Source organism: Crocuta crocuta, unplaced genomic scaffold (assembly GCF_008692635.1).
Source record: "Crocuta crocuta isolate KB4526 unplaced genomic scaffold, BGI_CrCroc_1.0 scaffold70, whole genome shotgun sequence".
NCBI lineage: Eukaryota > Metazoa > Chordata > Mammalia > Carnivora > Hyaenidae > Crocuta > Crocuta crocuta.
The window spans coordinates 17,275,895-17,298,687 of NW_027528417.1; the positions used below are offsets into that span (position 1 = coordinate 17,275,895).

Genomic DNA, 22,793 nt, shown 5'->3' on the forward strand with positions numbered 1-22,793 from the left:
CCGCCTCCTGGGAGCCTCGGAGGCGGCCCCAACGCAGACCCCCGCCCGGATGGGCCGGCCCCCGCGGCGGGNCACAGCTGTTGTGGGCTCCCCTTGGAAGCTTGAGGCCCGGGGGCGTACCCTAAGCCCGCTCCAGAAGTAAGCTGGGGAAACTGAGGCTCGAGGGCCCCGAGAGGCTGGAGAGCTAAGGGGTGGAAAGCTGCATGCAGCTGAGGCGGGGGGGGGGCGAGGAGGCTGTGTAAGACAAGGACATCAGGTGCTTGTCCCAGGTGTCCTCTTTACCATCCCCACATGCGGGCGCTTTCTTTGCTCCTCCCCCTCACCACCAGGGCTGAGGTCTCAGCACCCCACTACCCCTCCCCAGCACCACTCACACCCTTGAACTCTTACTCTCTACGCTCCTATCTCCACCATCCAAGACATTCCCTCTATCCCCACTAAGTGTGTGGCACTGTACTAGACTTAGAAACAAGAGCGCGTGGATAGATCAGACCCAAACCCAACCCCCCCCCCTTTCCCCCGGGGGGGGGGGGGGGGGCTAGCAACCCAGCATTGATTGGCAGGAAGCGATTCTCTGCGGGGAAAAGAGCTTTTCCTGTACACTGCCCCTCACTCTTGGTACAGGAGCTTTAGGAAGGATGGGTCAACCGAGAATGGGTGTGGGAATTGGGACCTTTGTCCATGCTGCCTGGGTATCCAGCCCCCACCCACTTCAGGGGTGTCCCTTGACCTCATTAGAAGCAGGGGTCCTGGAGCCGTGAGCTGACTCATGACTCCCATTGTAACTTAGTGTTTGAGAAGCCTTTTACCCCTTCTTGTGTCACTGGGTGGAGGACCCAAACTCTAGGGAAGGGAGTGGACCCTGTGCTCCTTTTTACTAGCTTAGACTGGAATTAGCTCAGGAAGGAGGCTGGGAGGGAACCTCTCCAGGAGGAGGGGTCCTGGGCTGTAGCTGGGGCTGGGAGGTGCCCCGTTATAAGAGAGAGACTGGATGAAACAGGATGACAGGGAGAGGTGGCAGGGAGGGGGCGGAGCCAAGGGAGAGGTTGCAAGCCTTCGCAGAGTGGGGGAGGTGTCTGTCAATCTGTCCTGGCTGAGAATGGGGCTTTGGTCAAAGAAGCCAGGCACCTGACCTCTGAAATGGTGTCTATCTGTTACACCAGGCACATCTCCACCTCCTTCGCCTGGTCTCTATCTCTGGGCCGAATCCTCAGGGTCATGCTGCCTCCCGAACACTCTCTGCTCCAGCCTCTCCCCCTTCTCCTTCTAATCCCTTTGTCTTTCTCTCACACACTCACCTCCCCCTGCTACACTGTGTCCGCCTCTTTGTGCTTTACTTTCTCTCTTTTCCTCCTTCCTTCTTCCCCTCTCCTCTCCTCCTTTCTCTTCTCTGCCCTTCCCCTGGCTTCTCTTTTTCTCTTTCTCCTCTCTCTCCTCTCTTTCCCTTTCCCTCTCCTCCCTTTTCTCGCTCTCTATCACTCTCTCGCTCTGTCTCTATCTTTCCCTCCCCCCCCAACCCCAGCCCCAACAGGAGCCCTTTGTGTTGTCCCGAAGCTCTGCGGGTGGCAGCCGGAATCTACTCCTCCCCACCCCCCAACACACGCCCAGCTTGGCAGGTCTAGCTGAGGCTCAGCAACTCTCCCGTCCCAGCACCCCAACATCCCCAGTCACAGCCCAGCCATCAGCTTCTGCCGGGTCCCCAACCCACCACTGGACTCAGGGCAGCTCCAGAGTGGGGCTGAGGCCACCAGTACTCTCCACCCACCCGGAGACTTTCCACTCCCAGCTGGGCTGGCAGCCTGGGGTGGGGGGGGGGGGGGGNGTGCAGCTGAGTCGGTCACAGGCTAGAGGCCCAGTGGGAACGTGATAAGGATTGAGGCCCCGCCTGCTCTTAGGCCCAACTCAGCTGCCCCCAGCTCCATGAGGCCCTCATTGTTACCCTTCCGTCCTTGACCATCCCTTATTCTCTGACCTTCCCTCCTCCCACTTTCAGACTGCCTTAGGTTTTTCCATCTTTTCCTCTGGAGCCTTCCCTCCCACTCCTCCTCCTCCATGCTCCCTGGGCAGGCCTGTGAGAAGAAGACGATTATTCTGCCACCCCCAACGCTGTGCACTGTACCTTGGCTGTCCCCATCACTCTGGCCAGGACAGCCCCCACGGTCTGCAATGTGCATTGTTTCCACACCCCAAGCCAAAGTGGGAACTGTGGGTTCAAGGAGGGGCATATAATATAGAGGCTGGGAGAAGCAGAATTGATGCAGAGGTCCCCACTCAGCCCACATCTGCTAATGTCCCCACATTCCCTATTCCTCAGATGTATGGCCGGTATACTCAGGACCTTGGGGCCTTTGCCAAAGAGGAAGCTGCTCGGATTCGCCTGGGAGGGCCCGAGACCTGGAGGGGTCCACCTTCCCCTCGGGCTCCCCCAGAGCTCCTGGAATATGGACAGAGCCGTTGCGCCCGATGCCGCAGTAAGACGCGGGTTGGGGCAGGAGAGCTGGCTGTGCTGTGCTGTGCTAAGGGGGGAGAGAGGCCATTAGAGCTACCCATTGGGAGGTTGAAGGTTGGGGGCAGAGGTTGGAACACTTTGGTGCTAGCCTCTCCCCCATTCTTCGTTTCCCTGCTTCCAGTCTGTTCCGTACACTGTCATAAGTTCCTAGTGTCCAGGGTTGGTGAAGACTGGATCTTCCTGGTCCTGCTGGGGCTCCTCATGGCTCTGGTCAGCTGGGCCATGGACTATGCCATCGCTGCCTGTCTGCAGGGTAAGGATAAGGGCTGGCAAGGGGAAGGCTGGGAAGAACCAACCTGCTTCCTCCATGCCACACTGGTCCAAGCATCTTGGCTACTTGGCTACTGATCCCTTTCCCCAGCCAGTCTGACTGCCACTCCCATAGGCCACAACCTCTCACCTCCCCTCTCCAACTGACCCTGTTCCCTATTGTGATCTTGGTCCGAGTGAATGCCCTGTAGGGCTTCTCCCTACCCCTCATGCCCAGGCTCTCTGCGATGGATCGATTCTCCCTGGGACAGCTTGTCATATCAGTGTGTCCCAGTGGCTAGGCGGGGACTGGGTGTGTGCATCTAAGGTCCAGCAGCTCATCTTCTCCCCACAGCTCAACAGTGGATGTCCCAAGGCTTGAACACCAGCCTGTTGCTCCAGTACCTGGCCTGGGTCACCTACCCCATCGTCCTCATCACTTTCTCAGCCGGATTCACACAGATCCTGGCTCCTCAGGCTGTCGGTACAATAAGAAAGAAGGGGAGGGCAGTGATGGGATCTTCTGAAATGAGCACATCAAATGACTCTCCTGGGATCATAACCCCTCCAGGGTCTGGCATCCCAGAGATGAAGACCATCTTGCGGGGAGTGGTGCTGAAGGAATACCTCACCCTGAAGACCTTTGTAGCTAAGGTCATTGGGCTGACCTGTGCCCTGGGCAGCGGGATGCCCCTTGGCAAAGAGGTAACTCCAGCTTGGGGACCGAAGGAGTCCGTCCCAGTGGAGGAAGAAGACCTTGGCACACCAAGGTCAAGGTGTGCCCCTTCCCCACTCACCACTTGCCTCCACACTCCCAGGGCCCTTTTGTGCATATCGCCAGCATGTGTGCTGCCCTGCTCAGCAAGTTCCTTTCCCTCTTTGGGGGCATCTATGAGGTAAGGGAGACCCTGGAGGAAAGCAGAGGGGGAGGGGGAGGCTGCTGAGGCCATGCTGACACCCATTTCCACCACTCTTGCCAGAATGAATCCCGGAACACAGAGATGCTGGCTGCTGCCTGTGCCGTGGGAGTAGGCTGCTGCTTTGCGGCACCTATTGGAGGTAGGCGGTCAGTCCACCCCTCAGCCCTGTCCTTGGCCTCACCTCCTTTGCCCCTCTCTTCCAGGTCTGAGTCCTTAGGCCAGTCCCAAGCCTCAGGTGGCACTCTGCCTTGCCCCCTCACAGGTGTCCTATTCAGCATTGAGGTCACCTCCACCTTCTTCGCTGTGCGGAACTACTGGCGAGGATTCTTTGCTGCCACCTTCAGTGCCTTCATCTTCCGGGTCTTGGCGGTCTGGAACCGTGATGAAGGTGGGGACGACCTGGGGGATGAGGGGGGCCCCTGAGATGGCTCAAGAGAGGGCCCTCGACACTACACCTGCCTCCCTCTGCTACTCTGCTTTCCTTTCAGAGACCATTACGGCTCTCTTCAAAACCCGATTCCGGCTGGACTTCCCCTTTGATCTCCAGGAGCTGCCAGCCTTTGCTGTCATTGGGTGAGAGGGGCTCAGGGAGCTGGGGTGCATCGGAGAGGAGGAGGTAGAAGAGGGAAGACCCCCTTTTACCCTGGTACTTCTTCCCTCTCTAGTATTGCTAGTGGTTTCGGGGGAGCACTCTTTGTCTACCTGAACCGAAAGATTGTCCAGGTGATGCGGAAGCAGAAAACCATCAACCGTTTCCTCATGAAGAAGTGAGTTGGACCTGGGCTCCTCCTCTCTGGTTGTGCGACAGTCACAGTGGGATGAGAGGGCCAGTGACATGTGAAATGGCAAAGAATAGCCCAGTTAAAGATGGCACTTTGAGAAAATCAGCCAATGGTGTTTTCCAGGATGATTGAACATTTTGGCTTTTATATGAATTACCTCAAAATCGGTACTTTTGAATTTTTAGTCAAGGCATTTTAGATTAAAGACTAAGGTTTACGTGGGGCACCTGGCTGGCTCAGTCAGTAGAGCATGTGACTCTTGATCTTGGGACCGTAAGTTCGAGCCCCACATTGAGTGTAGGAAGTACTTAAAAATAAAATGTAAAGGGGTGCCTGGGTGGTTCAGTTGGTTAAGCGTCTGATTTTGGCTCAGGTTATGATCTCACAGCTCATGAATTTGAGCCCCGCATTGGGCTCTGTGCTGACAGCTTAGAGCCTGGAGCCAGCTTTGGATTCTGTGTCTCCATCTCTCTCTGCCCCTTCCACTCGCACACACTCTCTCTCTCTTTCTCTCGCTCTCAAAAAAAAAATAAAAGAAAATTTAAAAAGCCCAAAACAACAACAAAAAAAACCCTAAAACTTCCCTACCCTATGCCCTTGGCCTAGACAGATGGAAGTGATCCCTGGAGAGTGTCTGAGCCTTAGTTTCCCCTCTGTTGAAGCATGGAAATGGGTGAGATTTCTTTTTATCTCCAAAACCTAACTCTCTCATTCATGACCTTGAGGATTGGGAGCGGGAAGGCCCCAGATGTGACTTCTTTTGGGACTGACGTCCTTCAGAGAAAAGGCAGCCCACTGAACCTGTTCCCTCTGGCACCTTCGGTCAACTTCATGAGTGACCATAGCTTTTCCCAACACTGACCTTCATGCTAAGTCACCACAGAGAAACAAAGGCAGAAACGTCTCCATAGGCTCACACAATGCACCTTCAGCTGGGCTTCTAAAAGTGTAGAGAGGAGTCACAGCTCAGAGGTGTCCAAGAGCAGGCTGGAATGGGTTGGATTTCCGCTACCTACGTGGGGAGTCAAGAGACAACAGAAAGGCATTTGGGCTCATAATAACCCCAGACAACCATCTCCCTTGGGGCCATCATATCATGAACGGCAAAAGGGACCTTCTCTCAGAACTGTGTGCTTTTATGTAAGCACAAGGCTCTGCTGTGACCTCAGCCCTGAGGTATGTGAGAGCACCCAGACTATCACATCTGTAGTAGGTACACGACCCATGTTTGATGCTGTGAAACTTACATCTCTAGGCGCCTGCTCTTCCCAGCTCTGGTGACCCTGCTCATCTCCACTCTGACCTTCCCCCCTGGGTTTGGACAGTTCATGGCTGGACAGGTAACTCCAGGCAGAACAGACACTGGTGCTTTCCCTTTGGATACATCCCCTCTAAAGCCAACAGTCTCTGCTCTCCTTTGGGCCCCTTCCTTTCATCCTGGTGGTTCCCCAGCCTGAGGCATCCTGTTCACCTACAGCTCTCACAGAAAGAGACTCTGGTCACCCTGTTTGACAACCGGACGTGGGTCCGCCAGGGCCTGGTAGAGGAGCTAGAGCCACCGGGAACCTCACAGGCCTGGAGCCCACCACATGCCAACGTCTTTCTCACCCTGGTCATCTTCATTCTCATGAAGGTAGGGCTCCTTACATATGTATAGCTAATCCTGACCTGGGCTTCCTGGGTGCCAGACATTGTTCTAAGCATTTTCCATAAAGTAGCCCTCTTTTTAAGATGGGAAGTCAAGGCACAAAGAGGTTACATAATCGGCTCAGAGCTAGACAGGACAGAGTGAGACTTGAACCCAAGCCATCTGGTTCTAGAGTACTTCTCCTTCCTTTGCCCCTGGGGGATTCTGGGATAGCTGGGAGCTTGCCTGACTGGTAAGCAACTAGCCTCCTCAGGGTGGAGCTGGGGGCTGCCTAGGGCCTGGCGGTGCCTCTACCTGTTTGAACCACCTCCTGCCTACAGTTCTGGATGTCTGCACTGGCCACCACCATCCCAGTGCCCTGTGGGGCCTTCATGCCGGTCTTTGTCATTGGTGAGTCTTCAGCTGCCTGTTCTCCTAGCCTGCACCCTTCCCACCCACTGGCTGCCCCCTCTCTGCCTGGGAGCGGGTTTTGGTCTAGCCTCAGCCCCAACCCCACCCCCTGACTGTCCCCTGTACTGAATGACCCACTGGCCCCTCCCCCACCTTCTGACCCTCTCTCTTCCTAGTGCCCTTGCCCTCCCCCTCCACTACCTGTTTCTCTTCCCACCCCCCTCCCTGAAGGAGCAGCATTTGGGCGTCTGGTGGGCGAAAGCATGGCTGCCTGGTTTCCAGATGGGATTCACACTGATGGCAGCACCTACCGGATTGTGCCTGGTGGCTATGCAGTGGTGGGTAAGTGCTCCAGGTCCCTGTCTGCCTCCCAAGACCCCTGGCTTTAGGGTCTGAGGCTCTGGTGCCCCCTGCTGGCAGGAACCAGGCTTCGCTCAGATACAGAAGCGAGTCCTCAGTAGTGTCCTGGGTGGTCTGGAAGGCCCCCAGAGGACCATCCCTGGGTGGGGAGGGTCATCTGGGACCTGAGCACCCTGAGGAGACTGAGGATGGCTATCTCCAGGGGCAGCTGCACTGGCGGGAGCAGTGACACACACAGTGTCCACGGCCGTGATCGTGTTTGAGCTCACAGGCCAGATCGCCCACATCCTACCCGTCATGATCGCCGTCATCCTGGCCAATGCCGTTGCGCAGAGCCTACAGCCTTCACTCTATGACAGCATCATCCGGATCAAGAAACTGCCCTATTTGCCTGAGCTGGGCTGGGGCCGCCACCAGTATGGAGGGCTGGGCGACAAGGGGGGTACGGGTGAGGGTCAGAAGGACCCCCCTCAGACCACCTCCAGCAAGGTCCTCAGACAGTGAAGCTGGAAGACCAGCCACCTTGTTCTGTCCTGGCCAGAGCTGCCCTGTCCACACTCTAGGGAAGCCTCAGCTAGCCCCACCTGATTAGAATGAAGGCAGAACTACTCCTTGGCTCTTAGCCCTTGTGCCCATGGGCTCTGGGACCTTCTTATGGCCCTGGGATGGTAGTGCTTTGGGCTACTTTCCCCATCATGATCACAAACTAAGTGCCTCTTTCTACCCTCAGGCAGTACCGGATGCGAGTGGAAGACATCATGGTGCGGGATGTTCCCCACGTGGCCCTCAGCTGCACTTTCCGGGACCTTCGACTGGCACTGCACAGGACCAAGGGCCGCATGTTGGCCCTCGTGGAGTCCCCTGGTGAGACCAGGAGGGATCGCTGGTGCTTGGGCACCCCCCAGGGTTGCTGCTCAGGAAGAGGGAGGGAACAGGAGCTCAGAACCAGCCTCCTTGGCTGGGCCAGCATTTGTCAGCCAAGGGTTCCCTCTGGTGTGTGGCCTGTGTCCAAGGCCCACTCTGGGTGTGAAAGGCGCCCAGGGGGTGAGTAGGAGGGTGTCACCCCCAGCTTCTGAGTCCTCTCACCTGCTCTACCCAGAGTCCATGATCCTCCTGGGTTCCATTGAGCGCTCGCAGGTGGTAGCGTTGCTGGGGGCGCAGCTGAGCCCAGCCCGCCGGCGGCAGTACATGCAGGAGCGTCGAGCCGCCCAGACCTCTCCACCGTCCGATCAGGAGAGTCCCCCCAGCCCCGAGACCTCCGTCCGCTTCCAGGTGTGCAGGAGAATCCCACAATCACACAAATCCTAAATGTCACGTAGACTGATTGGGAGGGCAACACAGAAGTGATCTGGGGCCACAGCCTCACCAGCCCCGTCCTGCCTCTGCAGGTGAACACAGAGGACTCAGGTTTCCCTGCAGCCCGGGGGGAGACTCACAAGCCCCTGAAGCCTGCTCTCAAGAGAGGGCCCAGTAACACCATGAACCTTGGGGAGAGTCCCACAGGTAAGCTTCTCTCCCACTAGCAGAGCCGGAGTACGGCCCTGAGACCCAGTGAGATGCCCACCCAATGTTTTTGCTTGAGCACACACATCCCAGCTAAGCGGCTGCCAACATGGGCCTGGGGTAGAACCGGATGCCTCTCCTCTTGCCCTCTCACCTCTCCTGGTCCTTGCCCTCAAAGATGACATTGCCCCGGGGCCTTGTGTTTGGGAACACAGGGAACATGGAGCAGGCAGGCATCACCCTCAGGAGCCTCTTCTGTGGCAGTCCACCCCCCGAGGCTGCTTCAGAGGTGAGTAGTTGGAGTCTCTCTGTCTTTTTCTTTCCAGCTCTCTCTCTGCTACTGAGACCACCTCTCCATTAACCCTGCAGAGCCTGCCTCCACTGTCCCTGCCCTTCTGCCCTCCTAGATGTCAGCTCTGTCCCTGCTGCACGCCCTTCCTCTCAGCTCCACCACTTACCCCTCACCTCCCTCCCTGTAACATCAACTCCTCTTCTCTCTGGCTCTAACAAAGTTGGAGAAGTCGGAATCATGTGACAAGCGCAAGCTGAAGCGGGTCCGAATCTCCCTGGCGGTAAGTGTTCCCTTTCTCCCTGTAGCTCAGGAGCACTGGACAGGAAGGGCTGCAGGCTGGAGGGATGAGTGCCCCCCCCCAAGCTGGGGGGGTTACGCCCACCCCACCCCCCCAGACACTAGCTGCCAACATCGGTCCCTCTCTCCTAGAGTGACTCAGACTTGGAAGGCGAGATGACCCCCGAGGAGGTAAGGTGTGACTGGACTCTGGACCCTGTTTCTTCCTGGGAGTGTTCAATCATCATCTTGGCTGCCATCCCCATGGGAGGGGCCATGAGGTGGGAGCTTTTGGGGAGGTGAGAGCAGCTATTGGCACCTTCCCCCAATCCTCTTTGTCTCATCCTCTCAGATTCTGGAATGGGAGGAGCAGCAACTAGATGAACCTGTCAACTTCAGCGACTGCAAAATTGACCCTGCCCCCTTCCAGCTGGTGGAGCGGACTTCTTTGCACAAGGTAGCGTCGGTGGCCAGGGGGGCTGGCCTGGGCTCTTAACACAGGGTGGGGATCTAGGTCCTCCCACAGTTTGGACTCGGGCCAGTAGGGGAAAACAGGATAGTGGAGGGTGGGCTCTGTGCTGTTTTCCGACACATTGCCTTAAAGGATGGGAGGCCAGGAGCCAGCGCCCCTTAGCCTGTTCCTGCCTACCGTGGAGTCAGGCATCATTTTTCCTCTGCTCAGCCTTGCCCCCAGGGAACTCTGGACCAAAGCAGCAACAAAGACAGGGCTTGAGCTGGGTGGAAGCCAGAGGGCCAGGCTAGGGTCAGAGCCAGGCAGGAGACTGCCAGCACCCAACAAGGCTGATACACCCACACTGAAAAAAACGGGTGAGAAACAGGCAGGATAAGAAAATCTAATAAACAAGCTAACAAACATCCAAGTAGGGGTGGGGACACTGCAGAGAAGAGATAAACAAAGATGAGAAACACCCAGTGGGGGGCTTGGAATGTCAGACCCCAGAAAGTCTGACTTAATGTAGGCCAAAGGAAAACTGGTAGGGACACAGGAAGATAGCTCAGTAGAAGGGCAAAATGGCCTGCAGAAAAAGGGAGAAAACCTGAGTGCAGACAGGTTGGTGGAGGCTGGGGCTCTCTGTGGAGGACTTTCTCGGGGGCTCCCCAGCATGGTCAGCAGCCTCATTGGGCATCTTCCGTCTTCTGAATGAAGGCAGGGAGCCTGCACCCAGCTGGGTGCTGGGGTAGAAACCAAGTATTCTAACCAAATTGTTGACAGATTTAAACGTGCAAGCCTCCAAGGCATGGGGGTGCGGGCAGCGGAGGAACACTCCCCAGGTCTGCAGCTCCAGCAGCTTGCTGAGATGCAAGCTGTGCCTAAGAGCCGACCTATCCCAGACCAGCAGGGGCTGGGCCAGGAAGGACGGGGCAGAAACAGAAAAGCAAAAGGTAATTTTTAAAAAAACGCAAAAGATAATGAAGGAACTTATAAGCCTTTGGATAAAGACATCAGATCAAAGTGACTAGGGAACGACAGTACAGTTGCAAGAAAAATATATTTAGGCTTGAGACTACACTGAGTTTTTATTTAAAGCCTTTCTTCCTAAGAACTCTAAAGCTTTTCTTTCATCTTACTTAGTTCTTGAACATCCCGTAACAATGATGGTGATAATGTTGCCATTTTTTATAGTGTCCGCTATGTGCCAGCCACTGGCTAAGCTCTTCACATGTGTAATTTAATCCTCACAATTGGACTGTATTAGACACTGTGATAATCCAGTTTTTATAGATGAGGACATTGAGATTCAGAGAAGTTAAGCAAGTTGCCTAAGGTCACACAGCTAGTAAGCAGCACAATTGTACTGTAATCCAAGATGGTTTGACCTAAAAGCCTGGGGATTTAACCATTTTAATGTACGGGGAGACTGAGGCAGTGAAGAGGTCACTTGCCTGAGTCAGTACAGCAGAACCAGGCTGAGAGCCCAGATTCCCTGGCCACAATCCCAGGATTCTTTCAGAAGGCCATGTTGTCCCTCTCCCTGTCAATTCACTGTTCCCAAGCCCAGGATGTACAGGCCCTCCAATGAGCTCCCTGGTGTCTAATTAAATTAAAATGAAAAAGAACAAAGTAAGTGTTTGTTACAAACTTAAAAATCAGAGGAAAAGAAGCCTTTGAGGAACAGACTAACAAAAGTACAAAGAACTAGAAGTGATAAGAACATAAAAGATGAGAATTCAAAATGTCCTTGCAAGCCTGAAGAATCAATTAGTAGTAGCCCAGTCAAGTTCAGGAGGGGAACATTCACAGGGAGAGGGAATCCATTGCAGACTATTTAGGGACCTATGAGACTAGCTCGCCAGCCATACCAGCTACTTGCCGCATTCATTCTGAGGCCACCTGCAGACAAGCAGCTGGGGTGGGGGTGGGGGGGCTAGGATACCAAAGCTAGACGAGCCAGGCTTTACCTAAAGCCTCAGTCTGCCACGTGTTAGCGAACTGTGTAGCCCTGGCAAATTTCTTCGCCTCTCTATGCATCATTTTCCTTATCTGTAGAATGGGGCTCAGACTGCCTACATCATAGGTTCTTCTTTGTTTGAAGGACTCGCTATGGGATACTTAGAACAGTGCCTGGCCATAGTAGGAGTTCAGTATATGTAAGGAATGACTTCTATTACTGTTTATCCTAAGAGGCAGACAGTGGGGAACTTGAGGGAAGGGTGCAAGTGTTTAAGAAATGGGTGTTTTCAGAAAAAGATGAGTGATTATGTGAGGCTGGAAGCTAGAGTGCCTGGCAGAATCTGAGACCAGCTGGGATGGCCTTGGGAAGGGTCTTGTGGGCTATTCTGGAGAGTCTGGGTTCTCACTCAAGTTTGAGAAAGCTCATAGGATGGCAAAGCCAAGTTGAAGGGAAGGGAGACCAAAAGCAGAACCCATGAGGATGTTGGGGCCTGGGCCTGGTAAGGATAGGGAGGGAGTCAGCATGGCCAAGATGTTTAGGGAGCAGATCAGCAAGGCTTGGTGACTGCCTGGGACCAGTGGTCTGCAAACCTAAAAGGCATAGAGTCTCCCAGAAGCTCATTCTAATTAAGATTGTGGAGAAAAAGAAAATCCAGGGGAACAATTTAATAGGATCCTTGAGAGAAGCTAGAGGGGTTATTAAACCATAAGAAGACAAAGCTAATGGATTATTAAAACAGAAAATCTTATAATAAAGATAGGTTTCCCTTTGAAGTGAGACGAAGAAACCAAAAGGTAACATGTAGCATGTAGGATTCAAGTTAGATATGAGGAAGAACTTGCTAACCCTAACAAGTTATGACAAAGGTATTAAAGGACCACAGAAAAGCTTGTTCTAAAAATGAACTTCTAACTGCTGTGTAAGTACTGTCATGCTTTAGATGGAGAGTTAGGACAGTTCTGGAAGCCTTTTAATAATTTAGCAACTGTATAAGAAAATTTTTTTTTAATATTTTTAACATTTTATTTATTTCTGAGAGAGAGAGAGAGAGAGACAGTGAGCAGGGAGGGTCAGAGAGAGAGAGAGATACAGAATCTTAAGCAGACTCCAGGCTCTGAGCTAGCCATCAGCACAGAGCCCGACACGGGGCTCGAACCCACGAACTGCGAGATCATGACCTGAGCCGAAGTCGGACATTTAACCGACTGGACCATCCAGGCGCCCCAAGAAAATATTTTTAAAGCTTTCAGACAGTTATAATGAGTCCTGAGTGGTACTCAAAAAGCTGGGTCATTAATGCCCATTTTGATTCAAACATTAAGCCAAGAGGCTTACAAATAAACTCAAGACACTGCGATAAGTGATAGGCCAAAAATTCCAGGAAGTGCTGTGTCAGTAGAGTTTTTTTCAAGACATCTGGCCCAAGAAAATCTACTTAGAACCCAAGGGTAGCTGGTTGACAATTTCTGAGCCCTTGGTGATTACATTTGAAAGCTCGGGGGAGAGCCCAAAGCAAGAAAGACATGGGAATTTGTGGTCGACTGTTGTTTTCCTGGACTTCAAGCTACATCTCAACAGCACCTGGGATGCCAGTTGGGCCCCAGAAAAGGCAAACGGTATGCGAGATGTAGAGTGCTTCAAGCCATGATTGAAGAGTCAGAGCCAGGGTGAAAGGACATTTTAACTGCCAGCCCACTGGAGGCAAATGGGAAGCATATGCCAGCTACTAAAATGGGGCGAGAGGCACAAAATCCGGAGCCAGTACCCTAGACGGTACGGAACCTCCCTCCCAGATACCTCCGTGGCTGATGGAACATCTGCACAGGACTAGGGCAATGCCTCCTCGGACAGTGTGATGAAAGGCAAAGTCACTTCACCATGGAGCCTCATACTGCCTCTCCTGTAGAATGGGTATCTCAGAACAAAACTGAAGTTACTAATTTCAAAAAGACCTCACCCAGTGCATGGCCAATCATCACATGTCACATTTGAACAGCTGTTCTCCATCATTCTAACATGGGCCAAAGAATTCTCTGTTTCTCCATCAAATAAGCAACCTAAAGATTCCCACTATCAAGTTTCAGAGGCCTGGCTGCAGAAATGTTATTATTCTTTTCCCTCTGCTGACCCTCCCTTCCCCTATCTATGGATGGCACTCCCCCTATTCCCTGTCCCCACCTTGTCCTTGGGCCCTCTGACCCGTAATTTAGAATTGTCCCCTTGCACAGGACATCCAGTCTATCTTCTCCCCACCCTGCAGACTCACACCATCTTCTCACTACTGGGAGTGGACCATGCTTATGTCACCAGTATTGGCAGACTCATTGGGATCGTCACCCTAAAGGAGGTGAGATGATAATGGCCATCAAACCACTTCTGCTTTCAAACAGGCATGCAGGCTTGTTTGTGCCCAGTTGACCCAGGGTAAGTGTTGGGGTGGAGTCTGAGCAGGGAGCTCAGAGTCCACACATCTGACCCTCTACCCTTTCCAGCTCCGGAAGGCTATCGAGGGCTCTGTCACAGCACAGGGCGTCAAAGTCCGGCCGCCCCTAGCCAGCTTCCGTGACAGTGCCACCAGCAGCAGTGACACAGAGACCACAGAGGTTCATGCACTCTGGGGGCCCCGCTCCCATCATGGCCTCCCTGGGGAGGGGAGCCCCTCTGACAGTGATGACAAGTGCCAATGAACCCCCTCAGTGGGCGGGACTGAGATGGCAGTGGCTATGGCTATTGGTCCAGACTGTGAAGCTCTCCTGTTCCTTCTGCCTTGGAAAAGGAGGCACCTGCACTAAAGGCTGGAGCCCTAGCCTCCCTTCTAATCTTGGGGTGCCAAGCTCCTCCTGGTTCATCCTACCTGGAATCTGACCCAGTGCCCACCTGCAGCAAATGTTCCATGGGCAGGAAGATCGGCATCCCCTGGCAGGATGGGGTGGAGTCACCTGACCCCTGCTCCCCCTTTGAGGGGGAGAGGGGTGGAACTAAGATGGGTTTATACTGGAACCTCCAATGACCAGATGTATATAGAGATTTACAAAGATTTTTATATTAATTTAATAAAACAAATTCTTAAGTAGAACAAAATAAACACCTAATGAGCCACTTATATATAGAATGCCTGTGCCCATCAGCTCTTGTTCTTACCTTGGGCCCTCTTACCGGCCAGAGCCTGCAAGGCTCGGGATTCTGCAGCCACCCAAACCCCCCACAGCTGTAAGACTCCAGAGCTCACTGTCTGTGGAATACAGGATCCACAGAGGCCGCCACTGCTTGGTTCTCAACACCCGAGCTGGGGCAGAGGCCCTCAGTGCTGTAGCTTTGGCCTTTCATTCAGCCAAGAAAGGCACTACCCTCCTCCCTCCCCAAGGAGAGACACGCCCACATGACTGTCACTGGTTGGCACAATTCCTGCCAGGCTCAGTCAGGCGCGCGCAGACAACTGCCCAGCCACCCATGTGGCCCCCTTGTGGCCTTCTCAGGAAGAACACTGAAGTCACAGCTCCATAGCAAGCAGAGCTTTCCCTTCTCCCAAGGCCACTCTGACAAGAACCCGGTGAACGGGGGCAGCTAGGCAGGCCGTGAGCCGCTGGGATCCTGCCCACACATCCTACAAGGTGCCAGGCAAAGGGTAGAGGGCACATGCCGTCATCAGTCCAGTGCCTCCCAGAGAATATCCGACTGAAAGAACAGACCAAAACCCCTCATTCTTTAGGAAATAGAAGAAGATTTAGAGATGATGGAGAGGCAAAGCACAGCATGAGCCCAGCTGGGCGAGGGGCCCTTAGGGGGAACGGCTCAATCCTAGGCTCCAGGAAGGTAAGAGCCAGCCCGCCCTGGGGTGGTGGGTGATTCTATCAAGCACTGCACATGGACTCAGAGGTGGAGAGAAGCAGAGAAGAGAGAGGCGTGGGGAAGGGGGAGAGGGGGCAGGGCTCCCTCCCGTTCCACCCCACAGGGCCCAGTCACAACCACCCCCTTAGGGGTTCACATCATCCAAGGAGGAAATGTGTATGTGGCATTTTTGATTTAAGAACATGAACATCACTGTCTGCCACAGCTGTAGCCATGCCCCAGGGGCCCCGGGCAACCCCCGGCAAACCCCAGGAGTGGGGGCAGGACATGCGCCCCCAGCCTGGCCCCTGCCTCCTCTCCGAACACTTTCATGCAAAACACACAACGGAGGAGTGAGTGCTCCCAGGAGCCCTCCAGGCTTTGGAGCTCTGCTGGAAGCCTCCAGCCCGCACTTGGGCACAGAGGCTCTGCCCCGAGCAGCAGCCAGGGGTCGCATGCCACCACCAGGCATGATTTGGGTCACTGTTCTTCCGGCTCTGCCTCATCCTCGTCTAAGGACACCACCCCAGAAGAAGCTACATCAGAGGCTTGCCGCTGCCGTTCCCAGCTGCCCACTGGTGGCGGGCAGAGAGGCTGGCAGTCCTTGCAGGGGGCTGGCTCCTCCTCGGCGGGGGAAAGGCAGGACTCCATGAGGGGCGAGTTGTAGAGCGAGTCCTGGGCCTCCAAGGGGCCCAGGCTACGGAAGGCACTTTCCCGGCTGGGGGGCAGTTTGGCGAGGAGCAGCTCGTCGCCCAGCAGCTGGGAGGCCAGGCGGGCCGGGGAGCCCAGCAACCCATCCTCCAGGCTGCACAGACTAGAGCACAGGGTCTCTGGGGACACGGTCTGCGAGCAGTCGCTCTCAGGCTCCACAGAGCCCTGGCGCATAGGCCTGGAGAATCGGTGGCCACTGAAGAGGTCCTGGAGGTGGGGCCCCAGGGGCAGCTGCCCAGCCATATCTGCAGGAGAGAAAAAAGAATTAAGCCCTACTAGCCCCATTTCGATTGGCCAACCTGGAAGCCACATTCCTCTCACTCCACCTTTGGCACACCTAGCTCTGGGAAGAGTGGGTAGGAGCTGGGTAACTCTGGGCAAGTCACTTAACCATTCAGTGCCTCCATTTCCTTAATGGCAAATTGGGGAAACTAATATACCTACGTATGGGGGTGCTGAGAGAACAAAAGAAAGTAGCACAAAGTAAGACCATAATAAATGGAGGGATACCACACCTGGTTGTGCCAGTGGTTCACTGCACAAGGGGAGCCTGTCCAAGGCAGCGAGTGTGGACTGAAGTTCAGCCCACCCTCTGCTCACCAAGCAGCATGCCTTAGCATGGGACTGTGCCCAGCAGAGAGAGAGGTGCTTTTTCGAATTTGTACAAAGGTTCTACATGGGGTAGTAGTGGCCTTGAATAAATGTTAGTTATTATCATTACACCAGGGATCAAAGCAGGCCTGGAACTCAATCAAACAAGAGCATTTATGGTTTCGGGCTCCATCTTGGCCTCAGGCATCCAAATCAGTCACCTCTGGACCACAGCAGAAGTCTAATGTATTGCCAGTCTGCTCTAATGTATTGCCCTCGAAGAATCTGTTAATTAGCTGGAGGGGTGGGGACTGGCAGAGGCAGTCTTCAAAGGCAAAGGAGTAGGGGTGGGAGGAGTGTTGTGAGGCAGGAGCCCAGAAGCTACAGAGAAAGTCAGCCATGTGGTCCGGGGATCGGAAGATGAAAGGAGGGCTGTGCACAGCTGCACAGCCCCGCAGGGCCCCCTCCCTCTGCGAGCACTGGCCCAGAGAAAGGCCCACAGGCAGGTCTCAGATGGAATTTGAGGATGCGGAGCGTGAGCCAGCACAGCCCTGTGGGCAGTCCAGGCTCAGCATGCCTTCCTGTTTGCCTGGGGCCACGGCCCTGTGAGGTGCTGTGCTGCTGTGGTTCATCTGTGCTGCCACAGCTGGCCAGAGGCTGCCCTGGGCGGGAAAGGTGAGGCACAGCAGACCCTCCCAGAGACACAGCTGCACACAAGGTGTGGGCGACGTCTCTGGACAAGGCCCAGCTACACTGGCAGAGAAGTCTCCGCACCTGTGGGAAAGGAACTACTCCATTTCCAGGTGCTGACTGCCCACCCATGAGCGGGGACAGCCCTCTTGCCCCTGGAAATGTCAAGGACTGCCTGGATAGGGTCCACACCTCAGCCCCTTCCAAAGGCCTCTGAACCACAAGGCCTCTCATGCAGTCCCACCCCAGCTAGGGGCACTAGCATGGACTGCCCCTCACCTGAGTCAGTTCCTCCAGCATAGTCTTCATCATAGGATTCATCAGTAGAATCCTCACCATCCACCGAAGACCATGCCCGGAGCTTGGCTTCTGCAATGGCAAACTGCTCAGCCACTCCTGTCAGGGAGGACATGAAATTCATTAGCAGAGAAGGTCCGTTAGCAGAATTCATTAGAAGAACTAAGACTAGGGCTCAGCTTAGAGACAGGAGAGGAAAGAGAGAGGGGTGTGGAAAGACTCCAACCTCCACATCAGGACTGAGGTGATGGGAGCATCCCTATGACAAATGCGTGGCTGACCCCTTCCTGTCCCCACCTGCTGCAAAGCGAGCCTCTTGTTCACCCTCGCTGAGGTCCGAATAGGAGGAAAAGGCTGATTCCAGGGCAGCAGGTGAGTCGCTTGGCTTGCTCCAGCCTTTCCATTCAATGAGGTGAGCCACTCGGCCCTGGGCCATGGCGGTGGGCTTGGTCACGTGGTCCTTTACCACCTGGGAAATACCTGCAGGTGGGGCAGAAGGAGGCCTGGTGAGGGCACAGGCCAGAGAGCATCTGAGAGGGGTGTGGAGGGTGGTGGTAGTTTGGGTCCACATGGCATGGGAAGAGGAAGCTGGGATCCATCTGAGAAGGGGAGGAAGAGAGAGATCCCAGCAAGAGTTCACAGGATATGGTCCCAAAGTGTATGTGCAAAAGGAAGAAGGAAGGACAGAGTGGCCAGACGTGTGGGAAGGGGGTGCATACCATGCAGGGAGGATCTGGCCAGCGCAGCAATCTCCTGGATAGTTAGGGCTCTCCGGGACTTGGGCAGCATCGCGACTGTGTCTCCAACATTCACCTTGGGTGACAGCACCAGAGGGTCAGTGCCCCTCTGACAGCAGCATCCCCTACATGCCCATCACCCACCCAAGGTGTCAAGGGAATACGGGAGTTGGGAAGAGATGCCAGGGCAGCACATATGTCTCCGTGGCTGCTGAGGTATGTAAGAGGGAGGCTAAGAAGCCAGGACCAGCAAGCTATGTCCTCCCAAGGAGCAACAGAGATCCAGGCAGACCCAAAGGAGCAGAACTGTAGCTATCACCCCTCCCCCCACCTTCTCAGCTCCCAAAGGGGAAGGGGGCAGTCTGGGAAGTCAAGAACCTTTGAGAAGGAAAAAGAGGAAGGGAGAAAGCTACAGCATCAAGGACTTCCTCCAGGTCCTCTCCTCTTTGACCCTCTCCTCTCAGTCTTCCAGCTGTTTCTACAGCCTACCAAGGCCACAGACTCAGCATGATCCAAACCCAACCCAACACCTTTTCCCATATCTGGTCCTGCTCCCCAGCTTCTTACTCTGCATCATCCATTTGCCCATTCAGTCTGGCTCCAAACCTTGGCATGACCATCAACTCTCCCCTATGCTTTGTTCATCCTTTCTGCTCCCACTGCCACTGCCTTCCCTTTCTCAAGCCCTCAATACTCCATGTCCAGATTAGCATAGTTGTGGATCCATAAGCTCCTCCAACTCCATGCTATTTTCTCAGCCTAGAATGTTGTGTAAGTGTTCCTCTCCCTCCTCCCCATGGGTGGCTCACTCTTTCTCATCTTTTGTCTTGGCTGAAACATCATTCCCTCAGAAGGGTCTTTCTGGCCACCCAACCAATTGTCCATCCTCCCTCTGTAACAAGTCACCATCCTCTATGAACGTACCCTGTGTGTGTAATCATGGCCCACTTTGCATGTTTCCTTATTTGTCATCGGTCTCCCTCACTGGTCTTTAGCTCTTGGAGGAATTTGGTCTCTTTGGTCACTGCTGCACCCCAGAGTCTATCACAGTGCCTGGTACAGAGTAACCTTTCTAAACACATAGGCTGAGTGAATGAGGCAAAGTATAAATGTAAACAATTTTCCTAGAGTGCAACTGGTCACATGTCCCTATTTAAAATCTTTTCTGGGCTCCTCGGCTGTCCAATGAAGTCCTAGCTTCACAGCGAGGCACTGAAGGAGCCCACTCTGTGAGCCCCCTGCCTCCTTTCAGGCCTTGGAATCCACGACAGATCTCCTTTGTCCAATAAAACCCCATGTTCACCCTTCCTGTCAGCAAGCATCCCTCCTGCCTCCAGGCAAAGGAACCTGGCTTTCCCATGGGCTAAGAACGCCATCCTTGCCTAACAAAATGCTCCCTACCATTTAAGGCCTGACTCAAGTATCACCTCCTATTTTAAGTCCAGTTTTCTCTGTCTCTTTTTAGACACCACCATCCTCACCCCCCCCCCCCCCCNTCTGATTCACCTAGGTTCCCACCTCCACCCTACACCTGGCTCAGCTCTCCTTGGCAAGCCCCTGCAAATGTTTCCCTCAATGAATGAATGAAGTGGGAGGCACATGCCCCCTCCCTGGCTTTGCCTAGCTCTCCAGATCAGGTTCCCACCCCTCACAAGAGGGACTCCACCTGCTCCCCTGACCTCAGGCCCACCCTCTGCCCACACCACCCCGAGTACCTGGCTTACAGGGGCCCCAGGGTGGCGCCGTTAGCTTCCGGCCAGGCCTGGGGGGAGGAGCACCTGCTGGGTGTTTCCTGGCTTGCTCTCCCTCCCTCCCCTCACTGCCCCCAGCCACCCCCATCCGTGCTGGGCGCTCCGCGCAGCTGCGGCCCAGACCCAGAGAAAAGGTGTGTGTCTCCCTGGCAACCCATCACCATGCAACAGGATCTCCCGGGATACGGCCTGGGATGCGCTGACGTCAGCGCCCAAGGCTCGAGCAAAGCCCGCCTGCTGGCACCAGGCCTAGCAGAGCAGACCGGCGCGGGGGCGGCTTTGGGCCCCAACGGCCGGATAGCGCCTCCGCTCGCAGGAAAAGGGTGCCAGAAGCAGGCTGCCGAGGCGGGGGTGCGGGATACAGATCTCCTTCATGTGAAAGCGGGCCCCCCCCCCTTCCCCCTACCAGCACCAGGGACCCAGCACCTCTGGCAAGTCCTGGCTGTCCACGGAGGAAGGGCGGGAGGACCGGCTCCAGCCTCGGAGGGTCCGAGCAGATCCCAAGGAAGATAGAGAGAGGCCCCGAGGAAGTTCGATCCACTCCACAGCCCAAGCGGGGTCCGAGGCCACTGAGGGGTGGGGGAAAGGCTGTTCACATGGGCTCCCACTTCTGCCAAAATCCCCATTTCTATCGTGATGCCCTATCATTTTTCCTTACCACTCTCCTTCCCCCGCCCCCCAATATCAGCAACCACCTGGTGCTCTCCACAATTCTGAAAGCCCCTATCCCACATTCCTGACCTTCAGGCCCCTGGGGGCCACTTTGTGGCAGCCCACTGGCCCCCTTCCTCCTCTGGATATATTTTACCATCAGAACCCTAGGGATGAAACCTAAACTTTCATCAATTCTGAATTTTGGGTTTCTTGGCCTTACCCTTTCCTCTTGGAAAGCACACCGCGATCTTCCACCACCACCATCGCCATCGTCCTCCCACCACTACCTTGGACCCTTTACAGGCTTGCTGCTTTCCTTCTCTTGGTTCTTTCCTCTCACCAGCATCAGCTGGTATGCAGCTCTTTACTCTTCTCTTCCGACAAACCCATGATTTTTTCTTACTTTCGCCCCAGTCCCCTAAGGCTTTCTGCCTGATGCCCCGTCTGGCCCCAGCCTGGCTGTTCTTGTATCATCCTGGTTCCTTCCTAATATCTAAGCCGGAGTAATTTTCCTTTTGCCACCTGAGCACCCAATTCCTCAGCTTCCCCTTACCTCCCAAATCACATCTACAGTCCCTGGTCTCACCTCTGCGACTTGTCTGACAAGTCCATCGTCCTCCGGGCCCTTCACGCTGCCACAGAAACATTTTGCCCAGCACAGAAATCATAGGCATGCTGGCTGTGTTGATGCAGAGAACCAAAAGCCCAGAACTGCTCCAGGCTCAGCTCCCAGTTCTATTCTTATTTTGGCTCCGGATGCTGAGCCAGTCCCCTCCCCACTTGGAACCTGTGCCTAGTCACAGAAGGAGAACACTCCTGCCTCATGGCTTTGAGGAGGTGGGAGTGCCAGGGGCCCAGCAGAGCTCTCTGAAGCTCAGGGAGCTGAGGCCCATCCCCTAGACAGTGCCAATAGGCAATGTACATCACAACTGACCTTTAGCTGGAGCAGCCGTCTCTGTCCCTGAGCCTCAGCCAGCTGGTGGTCCCCAGAAATGCTACCAACCAGAAGGAAGACACAAGGTTACAGGCCATCCCTGGCCCCCGGCTGGTACCTAATCAGGGCTCTCAAATTCACTCCTAAGGTCAGCAAAACTCTCCCCCGACTACAGGAGGAATGACTTCCTGAACCCCAAGCCTTAGCAGGGCCAGAGGGATCAGAGCAGCCTGCTGCTTCTCAGCTTCAAATGCCACGAGGTTAATTTAGGACTACAAATCCCAGAATCCCTCATGGGAACCAAGGAAAGTACAAATCTCAGCTAGAGTCTTCGCTCCAAAACATCTCAAGTACCAACCACACTAAGGCCTGTATGACTGACCATCTGCCTTGAAAGCCCAGGACCCGTTCCAAAACCCTGCCTTCAACGTCATTAAAGAAAAAAAAAACAAAAAACAAAACAAAAAAAACCTGCCTGGCTTTAGGCTTGGAGAAACCCATGACACTTAAGTAGGCTACTGGACCTCAGATGCATAGGAGTATGGCCAGGCCCCAGCATGCACCACCCATCGTGCATGGGAACCAAGGCCCAAGCAGCAGGGATCAGCAGTTGTAGTTAGCCCTGATGGCCTCTCTCTTGGCTCCTGTTTCTCTCCACAAGGTAGGATAATGTTTTTGTTGCCAGTGGGGAAACGGAACCAAAATAGTAGTTAAGAGGTGAGAGGCGATTGGGTGCTCACAGGTGCCCCAAATGGGCCCTCGGCCTCCTTCATAAACTAGCTGAAAGGGCGGGGAGGTTGTAAGTTTTCGCCAAAAACTCCGTGCTGGGGTGCTTGACAGGCTTTGCCGGCTACCTCCTTAAGGGGATTGGGACGCAGCTAGAAGAGGCAGGTTCCCAGCATAGGGCCACTCCCAGGGCAATGAAAGAAGAGGTGTGGGCTGGAGGGGGGGTGGGGGCGGGCGGCAAGTGTGTAGGCGTGGATGGCCAGTTGCTATGGACAACTTGCCCCTCCCAAGGCTGTGCACCTCCTGCCACCTTCAGCAGTGGGAATCTAGGCGGAAAGACCACGAGTCTACCCTTCAAAACCCAAAAGCAGGCAGGCCTTGGTCGCGAAGCCGAGTCGCTTTAGCCCCCTCCCCGCTCCTTCCCGCTCCCTCCTCTTACCAGACCCGCCTCCCCGGTACAAGCTCCTCCCTCTCCCGACACCGGCCCCCTCCTCAAGGCCCCCACCCATCCGCGGCCCGCGTACCGGGCAG

The 22,793-nt window shown here is 54.7% G+C and overlaps 2 protein-coding genes across 6 annotated transcripts in view; one reads left to right on the top strand and one right to left on the bottom strand.

Annotated features, from left to right (window-relative positions):
* Window positions 1-653: 653 nt before the first annotated feature.
* On the top strand, window positions 654-14,288 carry CLCN2 (chloride voltage-gated channel 2). Its single transcript, XM_077754577.1, has 24 exons — window positions 654-692; window positions 2,315-2,471; window positions 2,631-2,762; window positions 3,114-3,242; window positions 3,330-3,463; window positions 3,577-3,654; window positions 3,739-3,817; window positions 3,941-4,066; window positions 4,167-4,251; window positions 4,344-4,445; window positions 5,716-5,800; window positions 5,938-6,093; window positions 6,429-6,498; window positions 6,730-6,840; window positions 7,061-7,274; window positions 7,589-7,722; window positions 7,958-8,130; window positions 8,247-8,361; window positions 8,577-8,650; window positions 8,874-8,933; window positions 9,083-9,121; window positions 9,282-9,386; window positions 13,604-13,690; window positions 13,836-14,288. The coding sequence occupies exons 1-24, from the start codon at window positions 654-656 to the stop codon at window positions 14,028-14,030; spliced, it is 2,679 nt and encodes an 892-aa protein (XP_077610703.1). The 3' UTR covers window positions 14,031-14,288.
* A 76-nt stretch (window positions 14,289-14,364) lies between these two features.
* FAM131A (family with sequence similarity 131 member A) overlaps window positions 14,365-22,793 on the bottom strand; it is a 9,206-nt gene continuing 777 nt past the window's right edge. The window contains exons 2-7 of one of the 5 annotated variants that reach the window (XM_077754455.1): window positions 21,537-21,597; window positions 20,375-20,517; window positions 18,180-18,273; window positions 17,758-17,940; window positions 17,443-17,559; window positions 14,365-16,127 (exon numbers count right to left, since the gene is read on the bottom strand). In XM_077754455.1, coding sequence (XP_077610581.1) covers window positions 15,652-16,127; window positions 17,443-17,559; window positions 17,758-17,940; window positions 18,180-18,249 — 846 coding nt within the window. In that variant the 5' untranslated portion in view covers window positions 18,250-18,273; window positions 20,375-20,517; window positions 21,537-21,597 and the 3' untranslated portion in view covers window positions 14,365-15,651. Of the gene's footprint in view, window positions 16,128-17,442; window positions 17,560-17,757; window positions 17,941-18,179; window positions 18,274-20,374; window positions 20,518-21,188; window positions 21,451-21,536; window positions 21,598-22,793 lie in introns of those variants that run through there. The other 4 variants (XM_077754453.1, XM_077754454.1, XM_077754456.1 and 1 more) reach the window with 4 other exon arrangements.